Source organism: Salmo salar, chromosome ssa03 (assembly GCF_905237065.1).
Source record: "Salmo salar chromosome ssa03, Ssal_v3.1, whole genome shotgun sequence".
NCBI classification, from domain to species: domain Eukaryota; kingdom Metazoa; phylum Chordata; class Actinopteri; order Salmoniformes; family Salmonidae; genus Salmo; species Salmo salar.
In genome coordinates, this window is record NC_059444.1 from 76,315,687 (window position 1) to 76,340,904 (window position 25,218).

A 25,218-nucleotide genomic window follows, 5' to 3' on the forward strand; every position below is an offset into this window, starting at 1 on the left:
TTTTTACTAGGATTAAATGTCAGGAATTGTGAAAACTGAGTTTAAATGTATTTGGCTAAGGTGTATGTAAACTTCCGACTTCAACTGTATCCAGGGGCGGAAATCCCGGGGGGGACGGGGGGACACGACCCCCCCCCCATCCTGGGAAAAATATGATTTGTCCCCCCCAATATATCACTGAAACATAACTATGTAATTTAAATAATATTAATAATACGCAATGAAAGCAATTGTGCTGATTATAGACACTTAATAGCTTGTTTTTAAGTTTCAAAAGATTGTGACCCCCCCACCCTTTGCCTCACAATGGTTTGATCCACTGCCAGTTCCTTAGCTTGCGAGGTAACGTAGAGGTCGTATCTACTGTCTGAAAGGCACTCAATGCACGTAACTGACGTGAGGTTAATCCAGTCAATCGCGCACACAAACTAGCTGAATATGCAGAGCTAGCGCGCAAATATTAACTATTAAGCTAGCTAGTACCTATTCCATTTATGTGGGATCGTCAAAGATGGAATCTTTGCTATTGTAAATTTATTCCAAGATCAGCATGCATGTAAGTTAGTGCTTCAAAGTCCCTGTGATAAGGTTAGCAATAAACTGAACAGAACTACACTCTCTTCTACCATTGTTTTAAATATATTTAATGGTCTCGTTGCAAAAGCTAAATTGTCGCAAGGGAACTTTTATTTATATATTTTATTTCACCTTTATTTAACCTGGGTAGCAAAGATTATAGCAAACACCACTGAATTGGTGCTCGCTAGCTTTGAAAATTCAGCTATTGTTAGAAGCCAGCCAATATGAAACAAACGATTAAAATTACAAAATGTTGCAGCATATGTTGTGTAAATGGTGAACTCATACAGCTGTCAACTCTTGTCACTGTAAATAACCTACATACTGTGTGTGTGTAGCCAACCAGGTAGAAAAATTGCAGAAAAATGGCAGAAAAAAGACGGACATCAGAGTATTTTTCGGTACACCAAAACGCAAAGTAAGAACCCTCGTAGCCTAATATCTCAAAGACTAGTTGATAAAATGTTCATAAGAAAGAAATGAAATTCTAATGAAAATGTTTCACAATGATGTCATTAGGCAGAGCAGGCAACAGATGGCACACAGACAGCAGAGTTGGGGACAGATATGCAGGGACAGACTGGCAGAGACAGGGAGTCTCAGGTAAGTTTGTTGAGTCTTTGTTTGGCAACATTATGAAAGGTTCTCAATTTTTTTTACTTGTAAAATAGGAACATAATTGGAAAATGCCATGGATACCCCCACTCTCAAATTAAACTGGTGACTGAACTAAGATTTGTTAAAGGCAATGGTATTGCTGTTGTGATTAGTTGTGTAGTTTTGGGTACCGGCCATATTAAACGTAGGCTATGTGTTACAGCACTACTTTTGGTGTCCCCCTCAGGAATTGCTCTTGAGAAAATGTAATGTAATTGTCCCCTCCAAAGTTGATATCAGATTTTCGCCCCTGACTGTATCTTAACAGTCCTGGTATTTTCTTAATGTGGTGTGGTACGTGAGTGATGGTGCGAGAAACTGGGATAGTCACCTGTAAGGCTACTACTCTCAGTAGAACCCTTTTTCTTTAAGAGTGTTGGTCACAGGTAGCGTATAAAAGCGACTCCACCTTGCGCCTGCGGCTTTCCTGTTGATTGGTTAGCGTGCAAGACAAGAGAGAGCCTACGCCTCATTCGTGTACTCGAGCGATCAGAAATAGGATGTAATACCGACTTTATTCTAGGAGGAAAATTCTAACGAATCATTTTACAGGTTTGAATTCATACATTTAACTTTGTGTATTGATAAGATACATACAAAATAACACGAGGGTCTTGCCGAGTTAAAAATGTGACTGATTATAATTCAAAATAGCTCACGTAAACTATACGGATTAATATGTTTTGCCTTTATAAATGTTTGTCCTATATGTACAGGCCTTTTGGTTGAATGAATGGGTGCGTTTGACTTCAACATAGAAATTTTCTTTCGACAAACTTCGTATATGCTACTTTTAGCCTACTCTTGTTTGTGTTGCTAAAATGTCAGTGTTGTAGCCTAGATGATCATCTGATGTTGTAATATACTATTGTTATTTCGATTAAACACATTGTTATTTTTAAATTAAATACTGTGTCTGTTGGTATTGGCGTAAACTATTTGTCCTTTTGCTAAAATTAACATGATCATAATGCAATTCACTCCCGTTTTGGACTCTTGAGCTTAATGTTTAATATGACAAATTAAATGTATTTCAAAAGAAAAAAGTTAATAAATGTATATAGGAAATAAATACAAAGTAGCCTCCATGATTAATCAAATAGGCTACAACGAAATTGTAAATGAAACGAAAAGTGTGTTAATACATTTAAACTTGCGTTTGATGTATTGCATGTTATTAATTCCTTATTAGCCTAAATGTATAACTATTCTTAGGTTTGTATTATCAACATTATTACGTTTAACTTTTTGATTTTAATTCAAAATAGCCCACATATACTACCGATTAATATTTGCAATTATTTCCCAAAAATGTTTGTCCTATAAAGCCCTTTATAGGCTAGGCTACATTCTATTTAACATATTAGTAGATATTTTCTTTCGACAGAATTCATATACTTTTAGGCTACTATTTTGTTTGCTTTGCTAAAATAATGTCAGTGGTGTAGCCTATATGACAATCTGATTTTGTAATATAGGCTACTGTTTTGTAATATAGCCTAACCCTTATTTCCCATTCGATTAAACTAAATTGTTAAATTTAGAAATGAAATGTATGTCGATATTGGCGTAGGCTGTTTGTTTATCCTTTTGATAGGCTAATATTAACATTGTCATAATACCATTCACTCCCCTTTTGGCTTAATATTTAATATGCCAAATTTAATTTATTTCAAAAGACAAAAGTCAATAAATGTAGATAGGAAATAAATACAATAAAGTAGCCTCCATGATTAAACAAATAGGCTACAACGAAATTGTAAATGAAACGAAAAGTGTGTTAATACCTTTCAACTTGCGTTTGATGTTGTATAGCATATATTTGATTAATTCCTTATTAGCCTAAATGTAAAAAAAAAAAAATACATCATTATTACGTTGTAAAGTAGGCTATAAATAGGGCCATGATCACACTGTCATTCATATCAGCCTACTTTGTTTAGGGCTTCAGCGTAATAACAGTATGTGAATATCACAACCGAAAAATTAAAGTTAGCATTATTTGATCAGAGTGAGAGATGGATTCGCAGACTAAGGCTGAGCCGATGCGCGTGCTCGTCACGGGCGGATCCGGATTGGTCGGGAAGGCCATCGAGCACGTGGTGAAACAAGAAGGCGGCTGTCTCGAGGGCGAGCAGTGGACCTTCCTGTCCTCCAAAGAGGCCAACCTCGTGTAAGTTATGTCACATGAACTTCATATTCTCAGCAGAGCTGGTCTGAGGCTTGGTCGTTGCAGATAAAAATTGCCTAGCCTATATACAAGAGATGTCATGATCCCATATTCTCCATGCCCGAGAAACACCAGCATGTATGTTCTACATAACATATTTCTATAGGAAATGTATGTCATGTTGCACTGTATGAAATCCTGTTATGACCCTTTACATCTGGGGCTGGTTTTGTGGTTCCAACAGGAACGAAATAGTTCAAATTAACCCCCCAAATAAGTTCACTCATGGAAAAATAATTATATTCTATTCTCTGCTATTCTATTATTTGATATTATATTCTATAGATATATAGATTGATGTATAGATAGATACAGTATATAGATAGAGTTTCTATATAGTTCCTGTTGGAACCACATTAAATGTTTAGCTACTTACATTCGTGCATGCATACTTTTATGAGATTGATGTGTTTCCCATTAAATGGGATGATGATGATGATGATGACAGTTGTTCTGCCAGAGATCTACAACAGACAAGAGCAGTGTTTGAGAAGTATCGGCCCACCCATGTAATCCACCTGGCTGCCAAGGTGGGAGGACTCTATCTTCACATGAAGGAGAACCTACACTTTCTGGTGAGCTTACCTAACTACCCAGTTTGTTTCAATACCTAGGCTATACGTTTCTGTCCTAAAGTACATTTGTGCAATCAGAGATGGGACCAGAAATTCGGAACGGGCATTTCTAACTCACTGGCCCATTTTTTGCCTGGCGGCTCCAATTGTTAACCAAATAATGATCTTTGTGTACAAAACCCCCAGTTTAGACAGGCTGATGGGCTGAAGATGGAACCAGCCTATCTGACATTTTGCCTGAACTGCCTAAAGGCCAGTCCGTGAAATGGTTTGTCTTATCTAGCTACCGGTTGAATGCACCGACTGGAAGCAGCTCTGGAAAAGATCTTCTGCTGAATGACCTAAATAGAAATGTCCATGTTCGCCTGGCCGGGCAACTAGGCTGAAATTCAATTGAATTTATCAAAGCGAAGTTTACACAGTGACTTTGTTGGCAAATGTATTAATCTTAATTCCAAAAGGGTATTAATCCATCAGTTTATTATTGAATTTTTTATTTAATTCTTTATTTAACTAGGCAAGTCAGTTAAGAACAAATACGTATTTACAATGACGGACTACAGCGTAATAACATTTTGTGATTATCACAACTGAAAAAATAAAAGTTAGCATTGTTTGAGTGAGAGATGGATTCGCAGACAAAGGCTGAGCCGATGTGCGTGCTCATCACGGGCTGAGTGTTAGTGAGGAGTGTTTACAGGGGAGCTTCTTATCACTGTCTCCAAATGCAGTCTTTGAGTTTGTGTAAAAACAAGTTATTGTGTAAAGTCGCAATACAGGTTTGTACTTGAATTGAGACAATGGTGTTTTGCCTTCACAGAGGGACAACCTTCGCATCAATGACAACGTGCTGCAGACGTCTCACGAAAGGGGCGTCACCAAGGTGGTGTCCTGTCTGTCCAGCTGCATCTTTCCTGACAAGACCACATACCCTATCGATGAGAGCATGGTTAGTTTAACAACCAGTAAGACCATATCAATGAGAGCATGTTGTGTTTAACCTTAATACTAAAATACTATGGTGGCATTAAATGGCACCCAATTCCCTATATAGTGCATTATTTTTAACCAGAGCCCTAATGACCTTGGTCAAAAGTAGGAGTTCAACAGTATAAAGTGCCATTTGGGACTCAACCTAGAAAGTGCCCAAGGACAGTAGAACTACTGTATGTTTGGGAACCTCTTGCCCTCCAAACTGTGATGTTTAATAAAAGCTGGTGTATGATCACTCATGCTTTCTTCCCCTTCCCACAGATCCACAATGGGCCTCCACACGACTCGAACTTTGGCTACTCCCATGCCAAAAGAATGATTGATATCCAGAACAGGTGAGCTGGTGACTAAACTGTTACCTGTGCAGGTACATTAGCACACATTTGAAAGACCCACTCCAGCCTCCCTAGCACCTCATTTATCACCTGATGAACTTAACAAAAGATGCATTTCTGTAGCTGGTGCAGGTCCCTCATTACATGGCACAGCCCAGCATAGCACATAATGTTCTGAGAACCATATGTTTCTTATGTGGGAATTTCAGTACTTTAGCATAACATTTCCTACAGGTTTCCTCGTGGTTCTATTTAAAGTTATGCTCTCAGAAAGTTAAGAAACAACGTTCTTCTGTGGGAATTTCAGAATTTCAGCATAATGTTTCCTACAGGTTTCCTCATGGTTCTATTTAAAGTAATGTTCTCAAATTGTTCAGAGAACATTAAGAAACAACGTTATTATGTGGGAATTTCAGTACTTCAGCGTAACGTTTCCTACAGGTTTCCTCATGGTTCTATTTAGTAATATTCTCAGAACATTAAGAAAACTTTCCATTAAAACCACAAGAGCGTTCTAAAAATGTTATTTATTAACATATACATTCCGTTCTCAGCGTCAACAAAACTCTCTCTATCCTCTATCTTGTTAAGTGAGTTCAGGAAGTGGCCTCACCCACTAATTGTCCACACCTGATCTTTATGAGTGCTTGTTTCCTTTGAAATGGGGTCTGTTTGAATAGACTAAAATACACAGCTTTGTATAAGTTACAAAACATGCCATGCTAGCTCCAACCTGGTGGTGCCGGTGGACTGATTCCATGGATAGCAAACATAAGATCGTAGGTTCAAATCTTATAGGCTCCGTGTGACAATAAAAAAGGGATGTGTTTGCATGATTAATGCCTAAGCAATTTAATTTCCATGTGTCCCATCTGTGCTTGGTGTTCAAAACAGTTAACCTAAGCTAGCAGTGTTATTAAAAGTCTTATTGAAACATGTTCTCAGAACGTTATTCAATTACCTTCAAATAACCTATAATTTCATTATCAGAACATTAATAAAACCTCACAGGAAAACTTTCAGGGAATCATTGTAAAATGTTCTCAGAACGTCCCTGCAACCAAAAAAAGAATGTTCTCAGAATGTAAAAAAAGTCAGTTTCACCAGTCAGGAAACTTAGGCTTTTGTTCCCAGAACCAATAGGGAAACCAAAAACATATGTTCCCACAACTTCCATGGAACTTCTATTGCTCTGCTATTGTTCTGGGAAGCAAGAGGGAAGGCCGATGACATTGATATGCATCCATCAGACCAACCCCTTGAATTGCCAACTCCTTGAATTTCGCCATTGTGTCAAAAAAAAAAACACTATTTGGCCCCCCCAAAAACAATTCTACCCTTAAGGATTTGTACCTTTTACTGTATGTGTACTTAGAATATTGTTTAAAAAAAATAGCTGGAGTGGGTCATTAATGTTCTAACAACAACATGATTGTGTGTGTGTGTGTGTGTGTGTGTGTGTGGACTTGATTGACAACAGGGGATACTTTGCGCAGCATGGGCGTCGCTACACCGCCGTAATCCCGACTAACGTGTATGGTCCCTATGACAACTTCAACTTTGAAAATGGTCACGTGCTCTCGGCACTCATGCATAAGACATATGCTGCTAAAAGTAAGTAACACACACACACACACACACACACACACACACACACACACACACACACACACACACACACACACACACACACACACACACACACACACACACACACACACACACACACACACACACACACACACACACACACACACACACACACACACACACACACAGATACAAACACTTACTCCTTTCTACTCTCCTTCTAACAGAGGAGGGAGCCCCGCTACAGGTGTGGGGCTCCGGAACACCGAGGAGACAATTCATCTACTCTCTGGTATGTTTAGTGAATTAATCTCTCTCTGTCTGTCTGTGTGTGTGTGTGTGTGTGTGTGTGTCAGATATGTGTGTGTATACGTTAAATCTGTGTGTGTGTTTTCTCAGGATGTAGCACGTCTGTTCCTCTGGGTGCTGCGGGAGTATGATGAGATTGACCCCATCATTCTCTCTGGTGAGTCCAACATAGTGTGTGTGGGTGATCAGTCAATGTGCGTGTGTGTACCATATGTAACTGGACCAAGCTCCTTTGTCACTTGTCTCTCACAGTAGGGGAGGAGGAGGAGCTCCCCATCAAGGACGCCGTAGAGATGATTGCAGATGCCCTGGACTTCAAAGGTCAAATAGTTGTATCCTTCTACAGGCTGTGTACACCTGATAGGAGTTGCCCCTAGGCACAGATATAGGATCAGTGTATCTTCCCCAATTCCTTACCTTAACCATTATTCAAATTTGATCTTAGATCAGTGTCTAGAACCAATCTAGTAGAACCTTAGTACAACACCAGCAACCACATCTAGAGGTTCATTACACCTGTTGGACTGACAGACGTACAGATGTAGTACATTAAAAGCCCACTCGGACTGGCTACCACCCATATCCGTTGCACTGTAATTATGTCATCTCCCTGTGCTTTGCGTTTTGTGGCCCTTGACCTATGACATCAGTTCGACACCAGCAAGTCAGACGGTCAGATGAAGAAGACGGCCAGCAACGCCAAGCTGCGACGCTACCTCCCTGACTTCACCTTCACGCCGCTCTCTGAAGGTCAGAGATCCAAATATTGAGGGTTGTATTTTCTGTCCAGAAAACAACTCAATATTGTAGTTGGAATTAGTTGCCTTGTAAATAACACAGACGCATTACAGCATGATATTTGATACCTATCTGGTTATTGGTCGTTTTATGATTGTGATGAAAGGAACTTTCACAGCGATTAAACCACTCTTCCAAAATGCACAGTATCCATAGATGACTGACTGTGTCTCTCCTCCCCTACAGGTATCAAGAAGACCTGTGATTGGTTCGTGAACAACTACGACATAGCCCGAACATGAAGACCAATGAAGATTGAGACATGAATATTGTTTAATGAAAAAGACGAGGGCTATGTCCCGTTACTACAACTGTGCCTTCCTAGTCTTCTGTCCTTGCCTTCATGTCAACTGATAAGTGAAAGTTCTGGATAGGTTTCACCATATGGCCGGTTAAGTTCTGTCAGATCAGTGGGCATGAAGTAAAGGCACACAGCACTCACAATTTCTGCACTCACAATACCACACCTTGCTGTTCTCCCCAGAACTGTCTGGAAACCATTTTGGATCCTTTCTCCTCTATTTGCACCATTGATGTCAGGGATTGACATTAAGGTTAGAAAGGCTCTTGCCCATCAGACAGCAGTATTTTTTGTTGGTTGCCTGATGATTACTGTCACTTGACAGAAAATGTTAAAGTAATTGTTTACAAGCAAAATGGTCACTTAAAGGGATACTTTGGGATTTTGGCAATGAGGCCCATTATCTACTTCCCCAGAGTCTGTTGAACTCCTGGATACCATTTTTATGTCTCTATGTCCAGTATGAAGGAACTTAAAGGTAGTTTTGTGAGCCAATGCTAACTAGTGTTACCCATAGACTTCCAGTCATTGTGCTATCTGCTAGCATGCTAGGAAGCAGAAAAATCCATTTGGATACGTAACTTTTGCAGCACATGAGACCCTTCTACAACCCGGTTGTAAGCATACCGGCTCTGGGAGAGTTAGATTTAGACGCACAGCTCACAACCGAGAGCAATAGGATATAGTATTGTCTGGCGCTCTGCTCGCCCTGACCAAAAGTTATACTTCCTGTGTAGCAGGACCAAAACAATGTAAGTGTAGCCCCTATGTTAGGCTACTGAAATTCAGTTAAAAAAAATCCCCTGCCTAATGGGGCAACCACAGAGCAAGAGCAAGTTCAACTTGTCTGGATGCCATAAATTGTCCGTCTTTCACTTAAACAATGGGGAGGAACCAGGAAAATCACCTGGGGGAACCTCAGAGCAGGTTCAACTTGCCCGACTGCTCAGTTCAATTGCTCCAGGCAATAGGGCAACCCTTAAGGTCAATCCCTGATTATGTCCACCATTACGTGTCCTTCCCTGATGGTGGCAGAACTGGTCCAGCCTCCTGATCACCTACAGTATGACTACCAGTTACTATGAGCAATACTGCAGGCTCATGTGTTTACACTCAAATACGTCACATTATTTTAATTTTAATATCTAAAATATCTAGTTGAAGTGTATGATCTATTTCTGATTGAATATTGACAAAAATATGAACAGACATTTTCTTGATTTAAGAATGTGTCAGTCGTTGAGAGTGACGCTGTATGACATGTTTTCTCACTACAAAACAAGTATAAGCCTAAAGTAAAGTACCCTGGATCTAAACATTGGAGCCAACTGTTTCTCATCAATCACTGGCCTCGGTCCAGTCACTGCAGATCATAATACTGGTTTGTGTTAAAAGAAGATAGACACCCCATGTGATTTATCTGGGATGAACATAAACTAGAATAGGCCAACCTATGTAGAGCCATCAGACACTGTAATATAAAGTCAACTTCCTGAAGAATCTTGAGAATTAGGACCTCACTGTAAAAAATGAAATCTATAAATTGTAGATTTTATTTTTTACAGATTGTAGAAAAACAGGACAGGAAGAAGAAGGTTTTTAGGGGTCATACGACAGTTTCAAATGTCAACAAAGTTTGACGATAACACTGAGGAAGCCAAGATCATTTGGGATCTGCCAGTAATCGCTCCATTAATAAACGGTCAGATGTGTCATCAGTATATTTTACTCTACTTGGCACATCTTAAAGTAATTTTCCTCAGGAGAGGAAGAAGCAAGTGTAACATTAATAAGCCTACACCTGTCGTGTCATGCTGAATAATGATGAATGACTTCTGCTGAACATGGTTTCGCTAAAACATAACCACTTCTCCATGGCATGAAGAAGTACAGGCCAACAGTAGACTGTCATTGAAGTACACACTACTCTTATCCAAGTAAGTACATACACAACAGTTGCTGCAAAGTAGATTTCCAATGAATCCACTGGATAGCACTGTAGACTTCTGGCAGAACCTCAAAGAATGTTAGTGTGTCTTCATTGAAAAGCCTTAAGATGTATGACATCATTGTCCAGTGTTCTGCTTCTAATTATGCAAACCAACCAGAAACATGACAAGGAGACCAGCCACGGCAACAGCAGGGTTTTTATTACAAATGAAAATAAACAAAAAAGACAATTCTAAAATGAGAAATAGAGGCCTGGGGAGATACGGCAATTCGTACAAAATAACCCACACTTGTCTTGTTGAATCCAGTTGTTTGTGGTGGGAGGTGAGTCGGCAGGCAAGATCTACACGGAATGTTTTCATTGATACCTTCACATCTGCCTAATTAATTGATAAACCTATATCTTGTAAGTTGTTTGACCTGAAAGGACTGCCACAGGTACAGATGACTTCAAACCATTTCTAGAGACAGATATTGAAGCTAGTTTACACCGCATCTCAAATCACAGCTGCGTAACGCTTTTCTTTCTACCTTATTCCACTCTCTTCCTCTTCTAGCCTTCCTCTTCCAAGGACCCTGTTCTATCCTTCTCCTCCTTCCGCTGCTCAATCAATGAGGAGCATCTCATCCTCTCCTCCTCCCTCCCTGGGTCGTGTTCATTAGGCACCAAAGGGACTGAAAGAGGAACTCATTTTCCATTTTAAAACGCATGCCCTAATGAACACGAGCCCGGTTTACTCGGTGAGGTAGAAGTGCATCTTGTCGTTGACGTTCTTCCTCTCGGGGTTGAGGCGTTTGAGGATCTGGGCCAGGACGTTGACCGTCTGCTCGCTGCTCAGGCCAGTCCTCTTGGTCTGGAACTTCTTCAGCAGGTCCTTGGTGGTCATGGGCTTCCGGATCAGGTAGCGGCGCACCGCCTCCTCCGTCAGCTGAATGTCACTGTGGAGAGGGAGGATGGAGAGTGGGACACAAAACCAGGGGGAGGGTGTGTGGTGGGGAGAGAAAGTGGGTGATAGAGGGGAGAGAATAAGAAGAAAGACAGTGCGTGTGGGAGCGGACAGAGAAAAGAGGAGAGAGCAAGAGAGAGAGAAAGAACGAGTGTGTGTGTGAGCTAGAGAGAGGGTAAGGGTGAGAAAAGTGAACAAACAGGAGATATTGAAGAGGAGGAATATACCTGGAACTGGGGGTTGATTTGCCTGAGGGGGGCTGTGGCGTGCTCTTCCCTGAGGGGGCAGGACTCTGGGTGGTGACAGCCGTACTGCTGGACTCCATCTTCAGCCTCTTGGCAGCTGGAGACTCAGAGCTACCACCCACCACCTGTCTCTTACCTGTGAGGGGAGGGAGGGAGCAGGGTGACGGAGACAGTTTTAGCATGCAGTGCTGAGGTCACACATAGCCTTAAGGTAGCACAAACAAAATAAAACTTTTAGATTCTGTGAATATGTAAATATAAATGAAAACATTACAAATATAAATATCCATTTCTCATCTGTGAAAATGTGTGTGTGAGTGTACCTTGCTCCAGTTTGCTAGCGGCGGCTCGGAGTGTGTTGGAGGTGGAGGCGGAGTCTATGGACGGTGTTCCAGGGCGACTGCCAGTCCTGGAGCTGCCTCCAGAGCCACGCCCACCACCGCGCTTAGGAGGAGTACGCTTCTTCTGGGGGGGGGGGTAGTGAGGAAATGGGGAACGTCAAGAGCAAAGTCCACGAGAGCCACTCTCAACCTCTCAAGATCCAGACCAAGAAAGAGACAGTGTTAGCAGACCATTACCACACCAAGACCAGTTGAAATGTGGAAAACCAAGACAGAGGCCTGTTTTTCTGCCCACACTGCTGCCACACTAGGGAAGCAAGATACCCTGGAAATTGTGTGTTGTGTCACCCCTTTTGTGCCACATAGAAACTACAAAATATGGTATCAGGTTCATCAACTACCAGTCTTGTTCAAGACTTTTAGAAAAGCCCCAGATCTTGGGCACCGTAACCCAGATCAAGAACACGATATCAAGACTCCATCTCTGCGAGAAAGAGAGAAAGTGGGGTTGACATTGAACAGTGGCACTACAAAAGGGACCACACACAAACTAACACTCTCACACACACACACACCACCATGAAGAGAGCGGAGGCTGCCTCTCCATCGATGTCGCTGTCCTCCGAGGTGTCCGACTCACCGCTGCTGTCTGAAACACACACAACATTATCACATCATAGCCCCCTTCAACAAAAACAGTATATTTCCGTGGGTTCAAGTCTTGCCACTTCCCTGTGATACCTGATCAGTAAAGATTCTAAAGAAGAAGAAAAACTGCTACCTCTCTTCTTCTTCGTCTGGACTGGGGTCTTCTTCCCTTCCTCTTCCTCCTCCTCCTCTTTCCCCTCTTCCTCATTCTGTTTCTCCTCCTCGCTCTCTTCCTCACTCTCCGATGCCTCGTCGATTCCTGTGAACAGAGTTAAAGTTCTTAGAATTCGCACACATGAACACGTTGTATTGTTGCCATGGCGGTGCCCTCTGACCTTTGGGAACGGCCTCTTTATTGGACTTGGCCTTCTCTTCGCCGGCCTCTTCCTCTGAACTGCAGGAACAAGGGAGTAAGGAGCGAGGAAGGGATGAAAGAGAGAAACAGATGTGAGAAAATAAATGAGAGGTTGCAGGAAGTGTTTGTGTGTATGGCTCTACAAGTGTCTTTGGTGTGTGACCCTACAGTTGTCAATAGAAGTTCTGGTGTACAGTGCATTCAGAAAGTATTCAGACCCCTTGACTTTCCCCACATTTTGTTACGTTACAGTCTTATTCTAAAATGGATCAAAAGGGGTGATTAAATAGTTTTCCCCCCTCATTAATCTACACAATACCCCATAATGACAAAGCAAAAACAGTTTTTTAGAAATTTCATAAAATAAAATAACTGAAATATCACATTTACATATGTATTCAGATCCTTTACTCAGTACATTGTTGAAGCACCTCTGGCAGTGATTACAGCCTCAAGTCTTCTTGGGTATGATGCCAAACCACCTGTATTTGGGGAGTTTCCCATTATTCTCTGCAGATCCTCTCAAGCTCTGTCAGGTTAGATGGGGAGCGTCGCTTCACAGCTATTTTCAGGTCTCTCCAGAGATGATCGATGGGGTTCATGTCCGGGCTCTGGCTGGGCCACTAAAGGACATTCAGAGACTTGTCCTGAAGCCACTCCTGCGTTGTCTTGGCTGTGTGCTTAGGGTCATTGTCCTGTTGGAAGGTGAACCGTTGCACCAGTCTGAGGTCCTGACCGCTCTGGAGCAGGTTTTCATCAAGGATCTCTCTGTGCTCAAGTCATCTTTCCCTCGATTCTGACTAGTCTCACAATCCCTGCCGCTGAAAAACATCCCCACCGCATGATGCTGCCATCACCATGCTTCACTGTAGGGATGATGCCAGGTTTCCTCCAGATGTGACGCTTGGCATTCAGGCCAAAGAGTTCAATCTTGGTTTCATCAGACCAGACAATCTTGTTTCTCATGGTCTGAGTCTTTAGGTGCCTTTTGGCAAACTCCAAGCGGCCTGTCATGTGCCTTTTACTGAGGAGTGGCTTCCGTCTGGCTACTCTACCATAAAGGCCTGATTGGTGGAGTGCTGCAGAGATGGTTGTCATTCAGGAAGTCTTGGTGGTTCCAAACTTCTTCCATTTAAGAATGATGCAGGTCACTGGGAACATTCAATGCCTCAGACATTTTTTGGTACCCTTACCCAGATTTGTGCCTCGACACAATCTTGTCTCGAAGCTCTACGGACAATTCCTTCAACCTCATGGCTTGGTTTTTGCTCTGACATGCTCCGTCAACTGGGGGACCTTATATAGACAGGTGTGTGCCTTTCCAAATCATGTCCAATCAATTGAATTTACCATAGGTGGACTCCAATCAAGTTGTAGAAACATCTCAAGGATGAACATCTCTGGAGACCTGAAAACAGCTGTGAAGCGATGCTCCCCATCCAACCTGACAGAGGCTCCTGAGTGGCGCAGCGGTCTAAGGCACTGCATCTCTGTGTTAGAGGCATTACTACAGACCCTGGTTCGGTTCCAGGCTGTATCATAACCGGCCGTGATTGGGAGTCCCATAGGGCGGCGCACAATTGGCCCAGCGTCGTCTGGGTTTGGCAGGAGTAATCATTGTAAATAAGAATTTGTTCTTAACTGACTTGACTGGTTAAATAAAATGTTAAATAAAATGATCAATGGAAACTGGATGCACCTGAGCTCAATTTTGAGTTTCATAGCAAAAGGGTCTGAATACTAAGTATTTCAGTTTTTTATATTTAATAATTTAGCAAAACATTTCTAAAAAAACGTTCCGCTTTGTCATTATGGGGTATTGTCTGTAGACTGATGAGGATTTTTTTACTTAATTAATCCATTTTAGAATAAGGCTGTAACGTAACAAAATGTGGAAAAAGTCAAAGGGTCTGAATACTTTCCGAATGCACTGTATGTGTATATATCTGTGAGTCTGAGTCTGTGTGTGTATATCTGTGAGTCTGTGTGTGTGTGTGTATCTGTGAGTCTGTGTGTGTATCTGTGAGTCTGTGTGTGTATCTGTGAGTCTGTGTGTGTATCTCTGTGTGTGTGTGTGTGTGTGTGTGTCTCTCTCTGTTTGTGTGTGTGTTTATCTGTGAGTGTGTGTGTGTTTATCTGTGAGTCTGTGTGTGTTTTTATCTGTGAGTCTGTGTGTGTGTTTATCTGTGTGTGTGTTTATCTGTGAGTCTGTGTGTGTGTATATCTGTGAGTCTGTGTGTGTGTATATCTGTGAGTCTGTATGTGAGTCTGTATGTGGGTATCTGTGAGTCTGTATCTGTGAGTCTGTGTGTGTGTGTGTGTGTGTGTGTGTGTGTGTGTGTGTGTGTGTGTGTGTGTGTGTGTATCTGTGAGTGGGTTTATCTGTGAGTGGGTATCTGTGAGTGGGTATCTGTGAGTCTGTGTGTGGGTATATCTGTGAGTCTCTGTGTGGGTCTCTGTGTGGGTCTCTGTGAGTCTCTGTGTGGGTCTCTGTGAGTCTCTGTGTGGGTCTCTGTGAGTCTGTGTGTGGGTCTCTGTGAGTCTGTGTGTGGGTCTCTGTGAGTCTGTGTGTGGGTCTCTGTGAGTCTGTGTGTGGGTCTCTGTGAGTCTGTGTGTGGGTCTCTGTGAGTCTGTGTGTGGGTCTCTGTGAGTCTGTGTGTGGGTCTCTGTGAGTCTGTGTGTGGGTCTCTGTGAGTCTGTGTGTGGGTCTCTGTGAGTCTGTGTGTGTGTGTGTGTATCTGTGAGTGTGTGTGTGTATCTGTGAGTGTGTGTGTGTTGTGTGTGTATCTGTGAGTGTGTATGTGTTGTGTGTGTATCTGTGAGTGTGTATCTGTGAGTGGGTGTATCTGTGAGTTTGTGTGTGGGTGTATCTGTGAGTCTGTGTGTGTGTGTGTGTGTGTGTGTGTGTGTGTGTGTGTGGGTATCTGTGAGTGTGTGTGTGTGTGGGGGTGTATCTGTGAGTCTGTGTGTGTGTGGGTGTGTATCTGTGAGTCTGTGTGTATCTGTGAGTCTGTGTGTGTGTATCTGTGAGTCTGTGTGTGTATCTGTGAGTCTGTGTGTGTATCTGTGAGTCTGTGTGCGTGTGGGTGTGTATCTGTGAGTCTGTGTGCGTGTGGGTGTGTATCTGTGAGTCTGTGTGCGTGTGGGTGTGTATCTGTGAGTCTGTGTGCGTGTGGGTGTGTATCTGTGAGTCTGTGTGTGTGTGTGTGTGTGTGTGTGTGTGTGTGTGTGTGTGTGTGTGTGTGTGTGTGTGTGTGTGTATGTGTATGTGTGAGTCTGTGTGTGGGTGTATGTGTGAGTCTGTGTGTGGGTGTATGTGTGAGTCTGTGTGTGGGTGTATGTGTGAGTCTGTGTGTGGGTTTATCTGTGAGTCTGTGTGTGGGTTTATCTGTGAGTCTGTGTGTGGGTTTATCTGTGAGTCTGTGTGTGGGTGTATCTGTGTGTGGGTGTATCTGTGAGTCTGTGTATCTGTGTGTGTGTGTGTAGGTATCTGTGAGTTTGTGTGTGGGTGGATATCTGTGAGTCTGTGTGTGGGTATCTGAGTCTGTGTGTGGGTATCTGAGTCTGTGTGTGGGTATCTGTGAGTGTGGGTATCTGTGAGTGTGTGTGGGTGTGTATCTGTGAGTCTGTGTGTATCTGTGAGTCTGTGTGTGTATCTGTGAGTCTGTGTGTGTATCTGTGAGTCTGTGTGTGTATCTGTGAGTCTGTGTGTGTGGGTGTATGTGTGAGTCTGTGTGTGAGTCTGTGTGTGTGTGGGTGTATGTGTGAGTCTGTGTGTGTGTATGTGTGAGTCTGTGTGTGTGTATGTGTGAGTCTGTGTATCTGTGAGTCTGTGTGTGGGTTTATCTGTGAGTCTGTGTGTGGGTTTATCTGTGAGTCTGCGTGAGGGTTTATCTGTGAGTCTGCGTGAGGGTTTATCTGTGAGTCTGCGTGTGGGTTTATCTGTGAGTCTGCGTGTGGGTTTATGTGTGAGTCTGCGTGTGGGTCTCTGTGAGTCTGCGTGTGGGTCTCTGTGAGTCTGCGTATCTGTGAGTCTGCGTGTGGGTCTCTGTGAGTCTGCGTGTGGGTCTCTGTGAGTCTGCGTGTGGGTCTCTGAGTCTGCGTGTGGGTCTCTGTGAGTCTGTGTGTGGGTCTCTGTGAGTCTGTGTGTGGGTCTCTGTGAGTCTGTGTGTGTCTGTGAGTGTGTGTGTGTATCTGTGAGTCTGTGTGTATCTGTGTATCTGTGTGTGTGTGTGTGTGTGTGTATCTGTGAGTCTGTGTGTGGGTATCTGAGTCTGTGTGTGTGTGTATCTGAGTCTGTGTGTGGGTATCTGAGTCTGTGTGTGGGTATCTGTGAGTGTGTGTGTGGGTATCTGTGAGTGTGTGTGTGGGTATCTCTGAGTGTGTGTGTGGGTATCTGTGAGTCTGTGTGTGTGTTTGTGTGTATCTGTGAGTCTGTGTGTGTGTGTGGGGGTGTGTATCTGTGAGTCTGTGTGTGTGTGGGTGTGTATCTGTGAGTCTGTGTGTGTGTATATCTGTGAGTCTGTATGTGAGTCTGTATGTGGGTATCTGTGAGTCTGTATCTGTGAGTCTGTGTGTGTGTGTGTGTGTGTGTGTGTGTGTGTGTGTGTGTGTGTGTGTGTGTGTGTATCTGTGAGTGGGTTTATCTGTGAGTGGGTATCTGTGAGTCTGTGTGTGGGTATATCTGTGAGTCTCTGTGTGGGTCTCTGTGTGGGTCTCTGTGAGTCTCTGTGTGGGTCTCTGTGAGTCTGTGTGTGGGTCTCTGTGAGTCTGTGTGTGGGTCTCTGTGAGTCTGTGTGTGGGTCTCTGTGAGTCTGTGTGTGGGTCTCTGTGAGTCTGTGTGTGGGTCTCTGTGAGTCTGTGTGTGGGTCTCTGTGAGTCTGTGTGTGGGTCTCTGTGAGTCTGTGTGTGGGTCTCTGTGAGTCTGTGTGTGGGTCTCTGTGAGTCTGTGTGTGGGTCTCTGTGAGTCTGTGTGTGGGTCTCTGTGAGTCTGTGTGTGTGTGTGTGTATCTGTGAGTGTGTGTGTGTATCTGTGAGTGTGTGTGTGTTGTGTGTGTATCTGTGAGTGTGTGTGTGTTGTGTGTGTATCTGTGAGTGTGTATCTGTGAGTGGGTGTATCTGTGAGTTTGTGTGTGGGTGTATCTGTGAGTCTGTGTGTGTGTGTGTGTGTGTGTGTGTGTGTGTGTGTGTGTGTGTGTGTGTGTGGGTATCTGTGAGTGTGTGTGTGTGTGGGGGTGTATCTGTGAGTCTGTGTGTGTGTGGGTGTGTATCTGTGAGTCTGTGTGTATCTGTGAGTCTGTGTGTGTGTATCTGTGAGTCTGTGTGTGTATCTGTGAGTCTGTGTGCGTGTGGGTGTGTATCTGTGAGTCTGTGTGCATGTGGGTGTGTATCTGTGAGTCTGTGTGCGTGTGGGTGTGTATCTGTGAGTCTGTGTGCGTGTGGGTGTGTATCTGTGAGTCTGTGTGCGTGTGGGTGTGTATCTGTGAGTCTGTGTGCGTGTGTGTGTGTATCTGTGAGTCTGTGTGCGTGTGTATCTGTGAGTCTGTGTGTGTGTGTGTGTGTGTGTGTGTGTGTGTGTGTGTGTGTGTGTGTGTGTGTGTATGTGTATGTGTGAGTCTGTGTGTGGGTGTATGTGTGAGTCTGTGTGTGGGTGTATGTGTGAGTCTGTGTGTGGGTGTATGTGTGAGTCTGTGTGTGGGTTTATCTGTGAGTCTGTGTGTGGGTTTATCTGTGAGTCTGTGTGTGGGTTTATCTGTGAGTCTGTGTGTGGGTGTATCTGTGTGTGGGTGTATCTGTGAGTCTGTGTATCTGTGTGTGTGTGTGTGTAGGTATCTGTGAGTTTGTGTGTGGGTGGATATCTGTGAGTCTGTGTGTGGGTATCTGAGTCTGTGTGTGGGTGTATCTGTGAGTCTGTGTGTGTGTGTGTGTGTGTGTGTGTGTGTGTGTGTGTGTGTGTGTGTGTATGTGTATGTGTGAGTCTGTGTGTGGGTGTATGTGTGAGTCTGTGTGTGGGTGTATGTGTGAGTCTGTGTGTGGGTTTATCTGTGAGTCTGTGTGTGGGTTTATCTGTGAGTCTGTGTGTGGGTTTATCTGTGAGTCTGTGTGTGGGTGTATCTGTGTGTGGGTGTATCTGTGAGTCTGTGTATCTGTGTGTGTGTGTGTGTAGGTATCTGTGAGTTTGTGTGTGGGTGGATATCTGTGAGTCTGTGTGTGGGTATCTGAGTCTGTGTGTGGGTATCTGAGTCTGTGTGTGGGTATCTGTGAGTGTGGGTATCTGTGAGTGTGTGTGGGTGTGTATCTGTGAGTCTGTGTGTATCTGTGAGTCTGTGTGTGTATCTGTGAGTCTGTGTGTGTATCTGTGAGTCTGTGTGTGTATCTGTGAGTCTGTGTGTGTGGGTGTATGTGTGAGTCTGTGTGTGAGTCTGTGTGTGTGTGGGTGTATGTGTGAGTCTGTGTGTGTGTATGTGTGAGTCTGTGTGTGTGTATGTGTGAGTCTGTGTATCTGTGAGTCTGTGTGTGGGTTTATCTGTGAGTCTGTGTGTGGGTTTATCTGTGAGTCTGCGTGAGGGTTTATCTGTGAGTCTGCGTGAGGGTTTATCTGTGAGTCTGCGTGTGGGTTTATCTGTGAGTCTGCGTGTGGGTTTATCTGTGAGTCTGCGTGTGGGTCTCTGTGAGTCTGCGTGTGGGTCTCTGTGAGTCTGCGTATCTGTGAGTCTGCGTGTGGGTCTCTGTGAGTCTGCGTGTGGGTCTCTGTGAGTCTGCGTGTGGGTCTCTGAGTCTGCGTGTGGGTCTCTGTGAGTCTGTGTGTGGGTCTCTGTGAGTCTGTGTGTGGGTCTCTGTGAGTCTGTGTGTGTCTGTGAGTGTGTGTGTGTATCTGTGAGTCTGTGTGTATCTGTGTATCTGTGTGTGTGTGTGTGTGTGTGTATCTGTGAGTCTGTGTGTGGGTATCTGAGTCTGTGTGTGTGTGTATCTGAGTCTGTGTGTGGGTATCTGTGAGTGTGTGTGTGGGTATCTGTGAGTGTGTGTGTGGGTATCTGTGAGTGTGTGTGTGGGTATCTGTGAGTGTGTGTGTGGGTATCTGTGAGTCTGTGTGTGTGTTTGTGTGTATCTGTGAGTCTGTGTGTGTGTGTGGGGGTGTGTATCTGTGAGTCTGTGTGTGTGTGGGTGTGTATCTGTGAGTCTGTGTGTGTGTGGGTGTGTATCTGTGAGTCTGTGTGTATCTGTGAGTCTGTGTGTGTATCTCTCTGTGTGAGTGTGTGTGTGTGTGTGTCTCTCTCTGTTTGTGTGTGTGTTTATCTGTGAGTCTGTGTGTGTGTTTATCTGTGTGTGTGTTTATCTGTGAGTCTGTGTGTGTGTATATCTGTGAGTCTGTGTGTGAGTCTGTATGTGGGTATCTGTGAGTCTGTATCTGTGAGTCTGTGTGTGTGTGTGTGTGTATCTGTGAGTCTGTGTGTGGGTTTATCTGTGAGTCTGCGTGTGGGTATATCTGTGAGTCTGTGTGTGAGGGTCTCTGTGTGGGTCTCTGTGTGGGTCTCTGTGAGTCTGTGTGTGGGTCTCTGTGAGTCTGTGTGTGGGTCTCTGTGAGTCTGTGTGTGGGTCTCTGTGAGTCTGTGTGTGGGTCTCTGTGAGTCTGTGTGTGGGTCTGTGTGTGGGTCTCCGTGAGTCTGTGTGTGGGTCTCTGTGAGTCTGTGTGTGTGTGTATCTGTGAGTGTGTGTGTGTGTATCTGTGAGTGTGTTGTGTGTGTGTATCTGTGAGTGTGTTGTGTGTGTGTATCTGTGAGTGTGTGTGTATCTGTGAGTGGATGTATCTGTGAGTTTGTGTGTGGGTGTATCTGTGAGTCTGTGTGTGTGTGTGTATGTGTGTGTGTGTGTGTGTGTATCTGTGTGTGTGTGTGTGTGTGTGTGTGTGTGTGTGGGTATCTGTGAGTCTGTGTGTGTGTGGGTGTATCTGTGAGTCTGTGTGTGTGTGGGTGTGTATCTGTGAGTCTGTGTGTGTGTGGGTGTGTATCTGTGAGTCTGTGTGTGTGGGTGTGTATCTGTGAGTCTGTGTGTGTGTGGGTGTGTATCTGTGAGTCTGTGTGTGTGTGTGTGTGTGTGTGTGTGTGTGTGTGTGGGGGTGTGTATCTGTGAGTCTGTGTGTGGGGGGGGTGTGTATCTGTGAGTCTGTGTGTATCTGTGAGTCTGTGTGTATCTGTGTGTCTGTGTGTGTATCTGTGAGTCTGTGTGCGTGTGGGTGTGTATCTGTGAGTCTGTGTGCGTGTAGGTGTGTATCTGTGAGTCTGTGTGCGTGTGGGTGTGTATCTGTGAGTCTGTGTGCGTGTGGGTGTGTATCTGTGAGTCTGTGTGCATGTGGATCTGTGAGTCTGTGTGTGTGTGTGTGTGTATATCTGTGAGTCGTGTGTGTGTGTGTGTGTGTGTGTGTGTATCTGTGAGTCTGTGGGTGTATGTGTGAGTCTGTGTGTGGGTGTATGTGTGAGTCTGTGTGTGGGTGTATGTGTGAGTCTGTGTGTGGGTGTATGTGTGAGTCTGTGTGTGGGTTTATCTGTGAGTCTGTGTGTGGGTGTATCTGTGAGTCTGTGTGTGGGTGTATCTGTGAGTCTGTGTATCTGTGTGTGTGGGTATCTGTGAGTCTGTGTGTGGGTATCTGAGTCTGTGTGTGGTTATCTGTGAGTGTGGTTATCTGTGAGTGTGTGTGTGTGTGTGTGTGTATATCTGTGAGTCTGTGTGTATCTGTGAGTCTGTGTGTATCTGTGAGTCGGTGTGTGTGTGGGTGTGTATCTGTGAGTCGGTGTGTGTGTGGGTGTGTATCTGTGAGTTGGTGTGTGTGTGTGTGTGTATCTGTGAGTCTGTGTGTGTGTGGGTGTGTGTATCTGTGAGTCTGTGTGTGTATCTGTGAGTCTGTGTGTGTGTGTGTGGGTGTGAGTCTGTGTGTGGGTGTATGTGTGAGTCTGTGTGTGGGTGTATCTGTGAGTCTGTGTGTATCTGTGAGTGGGTTTATCTGTGTGTGCGTTTATCTGTGAGTCTGTGTGTGGGTTTATCTGTGAGTCTGTGTGTGGGTTTATCTGTGAATCTGTGTGTGGGTATCTGTGAGTGGGTATCTGTGAGTCTGTGTGTGGGTATCTGTGAGTTTGTGTGTGGGTATGTGTGAGTCTGTGTGTGGGTGTATGTGTGAGTCTGTGTGTGGGTGTATGTGTGAGTCTGTGTGTGGGTGTATCTGTGAGTCTGTGTGTGGGTGTATCTGTGAGTCTGTGTGTGGGTGTATCTGTGAGTCTGTGTGTGGGTGTATCTGTTAGTCTGTGTATCTGTGTGTGTGTGTGTGTATCTGTGAGTCTGTGTGTGGGTATCTGAGTCTGTGTGTGGGTATCTGAGTCTGTGTGTGGGTATCTGTGAGTGTGTGTGTGTGTGTGGGTATCTGTGAGTCTGTGTGTGTGTGGGTGTGTATCTGTGAGTCTGTGTGGGTGTGTATCTGTGAGTCTGTGAGTTTGTGTGTATCTGTGAGTCTGTGTGTATCTGTGAGTCTGTGCGTATCTGAGAGTCGGTGTGTGTGTGGGTGTGTGTATCTGTGAGTCGGTGTGTGTATCTGTGAGTCTGTGTGTGTGTATGTGTGAGTCTGTGTGTGGGTCTATGTGTGAGTCTGTATGTGGGTGCATCTGCGAGTCTGTGTGTGGGTGTATCTGCGAGTCTGTGTGTGGGTGTATCTGCGAGTCTGTGTGTGGGTGTATCTGCGAGTCTGTGTGTGGGTGTATCTGCGAGTCTGTGTGTGGGTATCTGTGAGTCTGTGTGTGGGTATCTGTGAGTCTGTATCTGTGAGTCTGTGTGTGTGTATCTGTGAGTCTGTGTGTGTGTATCTGTGCGTGGATGTGTATCTGTGAGTCGGTGTGCGTGTGGGTGTGTATCTGTGAGTCTGTGTGCGTGTGGGTGTGTATCTGTGTGTGTATCTGTGAGTCTGTGTGTGTATGTGTGAGTCTGTGTGTGTGTGTGTGTGTATGTGTGAGTCTGTGTGTGTGTGTGTGTATGTGTGAGTCTGTGTGTGTGAGTCTGTGTGTGGGTGTATGTCTGTGTGTGTGAGTCTGTGTGTGGGTGTATGTGTGAGTCTGTGTGTGGGTGTATGTGTGAGTCTGTGTGTGGGTGTATGTGTGAGTCTGTGTGTGGGTGTATGTGTGAGTCTGTGTATCTGTGTGTGTGGGTATCTGTGAGTCTGTGTGTGGGTTTATCTGTGAGTCTGTGTGTGGGTGTATCTGTGAGTCTGTGTATCTGTGTGTGTATCTGTGAGTCTGTGTGTGGGTGGATATCTGTGAGTCTGTGTGTGGGTATCTGAGTCTGTGTGTGGGTATCTGAGTCTGTGTGTGGGTATCTGAGTCTGTGTGTGGGTATCTGAGTCTGTGTGTGGGTATCTGTGAGTGTGGGTATCTGTGAGTGTGGGTATCTGTGAGTGTGTGTGTGTGTGTGTGGGTGGGTATCTGTGAGTCTGTGTGTGTGTGGGTGTGTATCTTTGAGTCTGTGGGTATCTGTGAGTCTGTGTGTGTATCTGTGAGTCTGTGTGTGTATCTGTGAGTCTGTGTGTGTATCTGTGAGTCTGTGTGTGTGGGTGTATGTGTGAGTCTGTGTGTGAGTCTGTGTGTGTGTGGGTGTATGTGTGAGTCTGTGTGTGTGTATGTGTGAGTCTGTGTGTGTGTGGGTGTATCTGTGTGTCTGTGTGTGGGTGTATCTGTGAGTCTGTGTGTGGGTTTATCTGTGAGTCTGTGTGTGGGTTTATCTGTGAGTCTGCGTGAGGGTTTATCTGTGAGTCTGCGTGAGGGTTTATCTGTGAGTCTGCGTGAGGGTTTATCTGTGAGTCTGCGTGAGGGTTTATCTGTGAGTCTGCGTGTGGGTTTATCTGTGAGTCTGCGTGTGGGTCTCTGTGAGTCTGCGTGTGGGTCTCTGTGAGTCTGCGTATCTGTGAGTCTGCGTATCTGTGAGTCTGCGTATCTGTGAGTCTGCGTGTGGGTCTCTGTGAGTCTGCGTGTGGGTCTCTGTGAGTCTGTGTGTGGGTCTCTGTGAGTCTGTGTGTGTGTGTGTGTCTGTGAGTGTGTGTGTGTATCTGTGAGTCTGTGTGTATCTGTGTATCTGTGTGTGTGTGTGTGTGTGTGTATCTGTGAGTCTGTGTGTGGTTATCTGAGTCTGTGTGTGGGTATCTGAGTCTGTGTGTGGGTATCTGAGTCTGTGTGTGGGTATCTGAGTCTGTGTGTGGGTGTGTGTGTGTATCTGTGAGTCTGTGTGTGTGTGTGGGGGTGTGTATCTGTGAGTCTGTGTGTGTGTATCTGTGAGTCTGTGTGTATCTGTGAGTCTGTGTGTGTATCTCTCTCTGTGTGTGTGTGTGTGTGTGTGTGTGTGTGTGTGAGTCTGTGTGTGGGTGTATGTGTGAGTCTGTGTGTGGGTGTATGTGTGAGTCTGTGTGTGGGTGTATGTGTGAGTCTGTGTGTGGGTTTATCTGTGAGTCTGTGTGTGGGTGTATCTGTGTGTGGGTGTATCTGTGAGTCTGTGTATCTGTGTGTGTGTATCTGTGAGTCTGTGTGTGGGTGGATATCTGTGAGTCTGTGTGTGGGTATCTGAGTCTGTGTGTGGGTATCTGAGTCTGTGTGTGGGTATCTGTGAGTGTGGGTATCTGTGAGTGTGTGTGTGTGTGTGTGGGTATCTGTGAGTCTGTGTGTGTGTGGGTGTGTATCTGTTAGTCTGTGTGTATCTGTGAGTCTGTGTGTGTATCTGTGAGTCTGTGTGTGTATCTGTGAGTCTGTGTGTGTGGGTGTGTGGGTGTATGTGTGAGTCTGTGTGTGTGTATCTGTGAGTCTGTGTGTGTGTATCTGTGAGTCTGTGTGTGTGTGGGTGTATCTGTGAGTCTGTGTGTGGGTGTATCTGTGAGTCTGTGTGTGGGTTTATCTGTGAGTCTGTGTGTGGGTTTATCTGTGAGTCTGTGTGTGGGTTTATCTGTGAGTCTGTGTGTGGGTTTATCTGTGAGTCTGTGTGTGGGTTTATCTGTGAGTCTGCGTGAGGGTTTATCTGTGAGTCTGCGTGAGGGTTTATCTGTGAGTCTGCGTGAGGGTTTATCTGTGAGTCTGCGTGTGGGTTTATCTGTGAGTCTGCGTGTGGGTCTCTGTGAGTCTGCGTATCTGTGAGTCTGCGTATCTGTGAGTCTGCGTATCTGTGAGTCTGCGTATCTGTGAGTCTGCGTATCTGTGAGTCTGCGTATCTGTGAGTCTGCGTGTGGGTCTCTGTGAGTCTGCGTGTGGGTCTCTGTGAGTCTGTGTGTGGGTCTCTGTGAGTCTGTGTGTGGGTCTCTGTGAGTCTGTGTGTGTGTGTGTGTCTGTGAGTGTGTGTGTGTATCTGTG

General features: G+C 44.7%; 2 protein-coding genes across 6 annotated transcripts in view; one reads left to right on the top strand and one right to left on the bottom strand.

Moving 5' to 3' along the window:
* The first annotated feature begins 1,641 nt into the window (after window positions 1-1,641).
* fcl (GDP-L-fucose synthetase) lies at window positions 1,642-9,683 on the top strand. 2 transcript variants are annotated; one of them, XM_045714274.1, is made up of 11 exons: window positions 1,642-1,788; window positions 3,247-3,409; window positions 3,915-4,041; window positions 4,862-4,990; window positions 5,296-5,369; window positions 6,850-6,983; window positions 7,187-7,251; window positions 7,359-7,425; window positions 7,521-7,600; window positions 7,919-8,018; window positions 8,253-9,683. In XM_045714274.1, exons 2-11 carry the CDS (start codon window positions 3,255-3,257, stop codon window positions 8,306-8,308), a joined length of 987 nt encoding a protein of 328 aa, XP_045570230.1. In that variant the 5' UTR covers window positions 1,642-1,788; window positions 3,247-3,254; the 3' UTR covers window positions 8,309-9,683.
* An 813-nt stretch (window positions 9,684-10,496) lies between these two features.
* LOC106594527 (general transcription factor IIF subunit 1) overlaps window positions 10,497-25,218 on the bottom strand; it is a 61,557-nt gene continuing 46,835 nt past the window's right edge. Inside the window, exons 9-14 of one of the 4 annotated variants that reach the window (XM_045715472.1) lie at window positions 12,834-12,892; window positions 12,632-12,757; window positions 12,429-12,499; window positions 11,833-11,971; window positions 11,492-11,645; window positions 10,497-11,256 (exon numbers count right to left, since the gene is read on the bottom strand). In XM_045715472.1, the coding sequence (XP_045571428.1) occupies window positions 11,052-11,256; window positions 11,492-11,645; window positions 11,833-11,971; window positions 12,429-12,499; window positions 12,632-12,757; window positions 12,834-12,892 (754 nt within the window). In that variant the 3' untranslated portion in view covers window positions 10,497-11,051. Of the gene's footprint in view, window positions 11,257-11,491; window positions 11,646-11,832; window positions 11,975-12,425; window positions 12,500-12,631; window positions 12,758-12,833; window positions 12,893-25,218 lie in introns of all 4 variants that reach the window. The other 3 variants (XM_045715471.1, XM_045715470.1, XM_045715469.1) reach the window with 3 other exon arrangements.

What these genes read in the sequence shown, in the direction of transcription:
- fcl (XM_045714274.1), top strand. Translation starts at nt 3,255, where the DNA reads ATGGATTCGCAGACTAAGGCTGAGCCGATGCGCGTGCTCGTCACGGGC. An exon ending in GACAATTCATCTACTCTCTG is followed by an intron (nt 7,252 to 7,358) that starts GTATGTTTAGTG and finishes GTGTTTTCTCAG; the next exon opens with GATGTAGCACGTCTGTTCCT. An exon ending in TGACCCCATCATTCTCTCTG is followed by an intron (nt 7,426 to 7,520) that starts GTGAGTCCAACA and finishes TGTCTCTCACAG; the next exon opens with TAGGGGAGGAGGAGGAGCTC.